The sequence below is a fragment of the Trachurus trachurus genome, assembly GCF_905171665.1.
Source record: "Trachurus trachurus genome assembly, chromosome: 19".
In the NCBI taxonomy this organism is placed as follows: domain Eukaryota; kingdom Metazoa; phylum Chordata; class Actinopteri; order Carangiformes; family Carangidae; genus Trachurus; species Trachurus trachurus.
Window position 1 is genome coordinate 7,888,486 of NC_139913.1, and position 7,800 is coordinate 7,896,285.

A 7,800-nucleotide genomic window follows, 5' to 3' on the forward strand; every position below is an offset into this window, starting at 1 on the left:
CTACCCTGACGCAAAGACACATACACGAGCACACACTACCATCCACACACACACACACACACGCACACACACACACAGCTTCCCTCTCTTTCATCGTACATACCGGCTGAGCACCTAAATCACAGAAATGGCAGCACATCAGGGGAATCATTTGAGACTGAATAGCCATAGAAACATGGCGCTGTCACCTGGGAGACCTCCACAAAACAGGCCAGCTCTCCTCCTCACGCACACATACCTTAGTCCTCTCCATGCCCTTTAATACCTCTTTGCCCTTCAGTAGCAATCTGCATAGAAATGTGTGCATTCTATCACTCAGTGACTAGACATTACACCCCGGCTAATATGAGAGGTCCTCGAACGACTGAAAATGAACCCTTGAAAATACCAGACGTTTGCATTATGCCTCCGCGATTGCATCTCTTACAGGGAAAGACTTGATTATGTCATTTGCCATGTCCACGTCATGCTGGTTTTTATATCTTTGCCAGGAAATCTACCTCTGACAGGTCATTAGTCATCCCTCCCTCCCCGCACGCACATAAAACATCAATTCCACTCAATATCCCGCAAACCCCCGTGCTTCTCAACAAAACGCCAGAACAAAGAAGACGCTATGTAAACGGCTGCCGTGCTCTGATTAGCTCTCATTCCGGAGCACTGCAGAAATAAGGCACTCATTCCCCACCCTGTTTGAGATAACTGCCCCTTTTCAGCAGCCACATCATCCCTCCGTACTCATACACGCCTCGTAACACGAGTGCATCTGTTTAGCTATTCTCATCAGCTACTTATGTAGTGACATTAAGGAAGCCTATTGCTTACAGAACCAATAATCTATATCGCCTCAGGCCCCCTTATATCCACTAACCTACTACTTCGGCAGCAGCAGCAGCAGCAGAAGTGGAGCCACTTTTGTTGAGGAGAAAGAAAAGAAGAAAAAAAAAAAGAAGCCCCTCCACAGAGCTGTAGCGGCTTTCTTGACTGACCTGGGTGGTTGGCTACATCATCTTGACATGTAATTATCTAAAGCCCTTTAATCACTTCCATAAAGATTAATTGCAGGAGACAACAGCGGAGGTCGTGTCTTCAAATCAAAAGACTCCTTGGCAGATTGACACGGCGGTGTAACAGAGTTCAGACTTAGGTGTTTTATAAGGGTCATCTACTGGAACTGAAGCAGCTTTTAATGCCGTAATTGCAAGTTCAGCAAAGTGGGTTTTATAGCATAAAGCTTCTTTTTTTTTTTTTTGCTAGGATTTTAGGTATTTTCTGCATGCTAATCTTAAGCTGAAACAGTGTTATTTTTTCTCCTTACCTTCATCTCTTTTCCTCTTTTCACCATTGGATCGTGGAATACCCAGAATCCCATTGATGGAGTAGGATCCCGCAGGGTCATTGGAGGCGCTGGTTACAGGCGGAGAATTTGTGCTTGGTACTGGAAACCAAAGAATTAACAATTAACAACCAGCTTGAGTTTTACAGTGAATACATGCTGTTATACTGTGTAAATGCTCCTGCAGTCTTACCTATAGTATGGCCCGGCGTTGACAGGGATGTCCCATCAGGGGATGGATGGAAAGGCTGCTGGACTTTTGTTCGGATGATCCTGTATAGAGGAACAGAGGAAACTCAGATGTCACTGCTGCTTTTCTGTGACCAGTTTCTCCTCCTGGACACGTCTGATCTGCCCTATAATCTGGAGCGTATAGCGTCCGCTTGCAGCAGCAGCAGCAGCTACTACTGTATGGAGATATTGTGTGATTAAGATATCAAAACGCAACTCATACGCAAGACGGGGATCCGGTCAGTGGTTCTACCTTAAAGGTGAGGTCTGGAGAAAAGTCTTCATTGCACTTTTGGTCTGAGTGATCTTGCAAACAAAGCATGAAATCACATCAATTCACCTCAATGATCAGCTTCACTGACTCTACCTGGCCCACACTAATCAGCACCCCCCTCCCCACCACTCTCTCTCTCCCAGCCCCAACCGTGGGAGAAGGGGAGGGGAGAGGAGGGGAGGGGGGGTTTCACCGGGGGCCGATCACAGCCCTTATAGTAGCCCCTTTTGCTTCCCAGATCAAACATCTCTGTAGAACCAGCGGCCCCCATGTGCCAATGCGGATGAGGTTGTATTGATCGGGGCTTGGGGAGAAAAAGTTGGGGATTAGTCACACGGGCAAACAGATGCAAATAGAAAGCTATAAATTATATGTGACAGGAAAGCAATAGTTCCTTATTGCCTTGCACAAGCTTACGCCAGCATTAGATTCCTTTAATCTGAATGGCACTTGGGGAGAAAGGGAGCTGTCACAATAATTTGTAAACTTTAAAACTATTCATCACGAACGCCACGAGAGCTATTTTAGAGCACAAGAAAAAAAGAGGCTGAGGACCATAGAGGCTTTTAGGGTTGATTTCTTTACACAGGTCAGATTTTTACTCATTTGTGTTTTGCAATTTTTGTTTTTATTTCCATGATAGGAAAAGACTTGCCTGCTGATATAAAACTACACAGTACTTAGCTACAATTTTAAACCAGAGATATACAGTACTCCTCCCCCTCTGAGTTGTGTCCTCCATATTATTCAGACACACATCAGATGATCTGGATATTGATGGTGCCAGAAGGCTTCAGACTGAGGAATAAATCCAACACTGTCACAACACACACAAAAAAAAGATAGCACTCCCCCTTGGAGGCAAAGCTGCCAAACAACAAGCTTTTCCAGAGAGTGCATATTGATGTTTTAATTTTTTTCACTTCTCGCCCATAACAGTTATTCGACCCCTTGACTTGTGTGTGCTACATAAATTCAAAGACTTTATTTGGTATCCATGTTCTTGATATTGAATAAGCAATTTGGGAGAATGAATTAATGGCCTGGCTGTTGCTGAAAATCCCCTGAAGAAATATTAAAATTGCTTTACTTCTGAATCAATAATATCGAGCACCATTGAGGACCCGTTTCTTTTTTCTTTCTTTCTTTTTTTTATGTCTAGCAGCAGCAGCAGCAGCAGCAGGGTAGCGTTACTTGTTGGTGGTGGTGGCCCTGACGTGTAGTACAACACTATCTCTGTAGCATTTAATAATGCATGCAGGGGAAAGGTGTTTAAATAGAGCATCCTCTTTTGTCAACAGTCCTGAGGTCAGACTGTCTGCCACAGAAACCCACGACTGGCCCCAGTCAGAACCAGCCAACTGGAAAAGACTTTGGCTCCAGTCTTTAGTGGGAAAGCCTCGCATGAACTTCTGGTGTCATTTTTTTTTTTTTTTCAACACAAACTCACCTCCTCTTTTTCTTTTTTTTGAATAATACAAAATAGCCTCAGATCATCTGTAGCAAAATCTGCTACAGTGATCGAACCACTAAGGATGTTTTCATTGATTTTTCTTTTTTCTCCCCCCGCGAACTTCTTCTCCTTTAGGAATCCAAACATGTATTGAAATATTTACCTCCAGCTAAATCAAAACAAATGCTTGTGTGTGTCGTCTCATTTGTGTGTGTGTGTATGCTCCACTGAATGTGTGTGGTGCTACACTACAGAGCACCACAATGAAATCTCTCAATTCTTCTGCTATTAAAAAAAGAAAAAGAAGAAGAAGAAGGGGGGGAAAAAAAAGAAATATTCAGCATTAAGCCATAATAGAAATTCAAAGTAGCTCTCATTTGGCTGATAGAATTACAGCTCTTTGTGTTCACAATTTAATTTCCCACATAAACAAAGACACATAAGGCTTCCCCCCTCGGTCCAAAATAGAAAGCTTTAATTGGAATTGAAAAAACTTTATAGGGCTCTTTTAATGATATTAATGTACATTTTGAATTTATCACATACATGTGTCTGAGCCTCCTTAAATGGGGCTTTTTAAGCAGCCACGAAGCATGAAATGAATTTTCTTCAGCCTTTTCTCTATTTAAAAGATGTCTTGTGTGGAGCTGTCCATGCTCTCCCATCAGCTCATTAAAATGTAATGCTGATGCTGGCTCTATGGAACAGTGCCTCTTAACCAAAGTTCATCACCAGGGATCTCTGGTGGGGGTGAGGAGGGGGTAAGATGATGGTGGGGGTGTCCTGGGTCCTGCTGTAGCTGCCACTCTGGAGCCTTTATGCTGTTTATGACTTTCTTTAAGAAAACTGAAGGTTTGCTGATTAGATATTAACCTGCTGGGTCCTCATATAAACTCTATATCAGCGTTTCAGTGCCACAACAAGGCAAATTTGATTTTTCACTTTTATGAATCATGACTATTTAATTACAGCAAGATATTCCAATGCAATGATTTAAATTGGGAGCTTAATTAATAAATAGAAAGTGCTTGTTTTTTTTTTAAACCTCCTACAATAGAAAGCCTTTTTGAAATTTACAACCTTACGTGATGCAATATTTTTCAAATTGCATCCGACATCTTTTCCCACCCAATGACCCTTTTTCAAAGCATTTCTTCAACATAAAATCTCACACAGAATCCAGTGTTTCTCTCTCTGTGTGTGTGTGAATGTGTGTGTGTGTGCAGCTCCAGCAGCAGCAGCAGCTCCAGCTCCACCACATTAGATGTGCTAAAGAAAATTGGCCTGCTTTATAGCGCCACGGGATCTGGTCACCGAATATTGATCGGTTTTCATCTCGACAGATTCACTCAGTCCTGGATGTACTGCTGATTGTTGAGGGAGTTTGGTCTGAAAGATTGAATTGCACCTCTGAGACCGCGGGCAGGCAGGCAGGCAGCCTCGGCGTGCCGGCCAGCACAAAGTTGGTCAAACAGTATTCAGCATGTGGGTGGGTGGTGGTGGTGGTGCGCGCTCACCACAGATATACACTGTGATGAATGATTTTCAATTTGCGCTCTGCCGGCGCTCTTCATTAGAGTGTTTACATCCCGCTGCCTGTTGTTTAATCCAACACAATTTACACAGAGAGAGGGGGGAGAAAAAAAAATCTGAATATCCACATTTAGTGTAGGATATTCCCCCGGTCCTATTGAAACTCTTGTCTCCTACCTGTTAATTGATGAGACGCTGGGAACAGTGTCGTTGTCGCAGACGCCCTCTGCCAGCAGTCTGTCTCTGATCTCCCAGGCGAACATGGTTGGATTTTGTCTCTTGTAGTCTGCGATTTTTTCCACGACCTTCGGCGTGGCCACTTTAGGTTTAGACCCTCCAATCACCCCTGGTTTGATGCTGCCAGTCTCGTAGTATCTGCAGAAGTAATAATCCCCCCCCACAATCAGGCCGCTGCTGATGCTTTTTAGCAATAGACATAATAATGCTGCCGGCTGCTCCCATCACAAATCAGCGTTTAATATTGTTTGAGGCTCATTGATGGATGGATTAAAAAAGCTTTGGAGTTTCTAAGAACTATATGAGAAAGTGTCTAAAGGTCAAACTTTCCTTTAACAAAACATCAACATGAGGGTTTTTAAACATTAATAGCGCCTTATAATAAACGCAACTTCATTGGTGCGTGCATTAATACAGGAAACGTCATGCTCATTACGCACCACAAGAAAACCCACTGACCTCCTATACTAAAAAAAATATGGTGAATAAAATAAAAATAAATAAAAACCTGGGTTGTGGAGGTCCAGCCCTCTGTTTGTCCGCCTCCTCTGAGAGTGCAGTCCACCAGGCTGGACCTCCGGGGCTCACGTACCTGCCCAGGATCTTGCTGACGCAGCCGTGGCTGACCCGCAGCTGTCTGGAGATGTCGCAGGGCCGGACTCCCTGGTGGGCCAGCTCCACTATCCGCTGCCTCACCACGTCCGGGAGGGGTCTGCCGTTCACAAACACCCCGCCGAGCTGGTTCACACCTCCGTGCCCTACGTGGGACACAACAGCAGCACACACACAACCGTAACATTACATAAGGTTGTAGAGGGAGGTGGATGTTTTTAATTTGTTTAGTGAAGACTTAAAACCAGGGAGACCAGCCCATAATAGCCTATAACATGGCTGCAGGTCACTTTCACTCCACTTCTCTCTCAGCAGGTGGATTTAAATGTATTTACTATTATATGGAGAAGTCTTTAAAATTCATAACGTACATTTTAAATCAGTAATTTTTCATCCAAATTACTATATTTTTTATTTATTTTAAATTTTAATCTGATTAGGTTGTTAATTCGCTTCACTGAGGTGTCTCACTTTTCCGTCTTTTCACAGTTAACTGAATACACCACAATAACCATGTTATATTAATATTTGCCAATTATCAGTCATTATTAAAAAATAATTGATGGGAAGAGAAACTGGATTTTATTACTGGGAGATTTGACAACATATCCCCATGCATGAGCATGTTTTTTTTATATATATATTTATATATATTATATATTTCTGAATGAAACAAAAATGGACCCTGTAGTTAAAAGCTCTTATTTATATCATTTCCTCCTTGTTTGCTGGTCTTTGTTTTTTTTAAATTTATTTTCTCCCCTTGTGTAAAACAAGGTCATTTATGATCAACTTTAACTTTACAAATTAAAATAAATTGCAATAATGTCATTGTAATAATTAAATTGATTAACACAGACAGTTGCATCGACCTGCTGCCCAGCTATTTAGCAGGATATACATTTTTATTTTTTCATGATATCCAGCAGCTTGTGCGTTAAATCCTGCCTTTGTCATTACAATTTCATCTAATTTCTTATTTTAGAATATGAATTTTATTGAGTCTGGAGAAGCCCATGCTCTTCAAAGTTTCTCCCAGTGAAAACACAGACTTGATATTTCCTCAGCAGCTCCTCGGCTCATGTTTGGTATTGAGTTGCCACCTGCTTCTTTTCACCTGCTCGGTAATTTTAAATAATTGAAGGAGCTTTGATCACTCATATTACATATTATTTTCTAAAAGAAGAAGAGGTCATCAATAATTCACTCCCATCCACCACATAACAAGTAAACCACACTGCACGAGGACTTCAGTGATACTCGTGGGGTTCTCTTGTTGTTATTTGGATAATTTGAATAATAGATGTGTAACTAATGTGTCCTGACTTATTAGGCCTGAACACACACACACATCCACACACACATCCACACACAGCGCGGGAAGCTGCAGGGTGATAACACGTGTAAATTACTGAGTACCTGCTCACGCATGTTCTTTTGTTTACTATGACAACTTTTAATTTCTGCTGGTCACTGCAGCTCTGCCTGCAGGAGTGTTGTTCTATTTTAAATAGATTTTAACACGATGTTTGGACTGAAATTCACAACTACAGAAGGTGTGAAACATGAGAATATGTGGCTGCCTGACGTTGCTGTTTGCTTGCATGTCACTTTATTAGTCTGTTTTCTTAAAATCCGCAAAAATGCAGATTCAACACATGCAAAATAAAATAAAAATCTGTGCTCCATGCTGCAGGCCTTTCCTCTTATGCACGATTAATGCTTAGCTATATTTCTACCCGCATACATGTTGTTAAAAAAAAAAAAAAAAAAAGCTGCAGTGGCTGTGTAACTCAGGTTGTGCTACTTACGGTGCATCGCCGTGAAGGGGTCTGCTTTGCAGTGAATATCCATTGGATAGCAAAGGAAAGACAGATAATCAACTGAAGTCGCCGTTTCGCCTTCCTGTCGAGGATGAAAACGTGAAGAAAAAAAAGGTGCTTCTACTAAACGGAGGTGACTTGGCTCGTCCCCCTCCACCTCCTGCTTCGTCAACAAACGATCTGATGGCAACAACTTCTTCTGCTTCTGCTTCTTCTTCTCCCCCCCTGCTCCAAAAAAGTTGCCGTTCTCGTCTTGTGGTGTTTGTTTTTTTTAACAGTCCGGTCCGGGAGCGGAGGTCTG

At 42.3% G+C, this 7,800-nt stretch overlaps 1 protein-coding gene across 4 annotated transcripts in view; it reads right to left on the minus strand.

The window, feature by feature from the left end:
- pax2b (paired box 2b) overlaps positions 1–7,530 on the minus strand; it is a gene marked incomplete at both ends in the record, with an annotated part of 28,706 nt that extends 21,176 nt beyond the window's left edge. For all 4 annotated transcript variants that reach the window (XM_083994212.1, XM_083994210.1, XM_083994213.1 and 1 more), the window contains 5 exons: positions 1,319–1,438; positions 1,530–1,609; positions 5,005–5,202; positions 5,657–5,822; positions 7,488–7,530. In XM_083994212.1, the coding sequence (XP_083850338.1) occupies positions 1,319–1,438; positions 1,530–1,609; positions 5,005–5,202; positions 5,657–5,822; positions 7,488–7,530 (607 nt within the window). The remainder of the gene's footprint in view (positions 1–1,318; positions 1,439–1,529; positions 1,610–5,004; positions 5,203–5,656; positions 5,823–7,487) is intronic.
- Between the last annotated feature and the right edge of the window lie 270 nt (positions 7,531–7,800).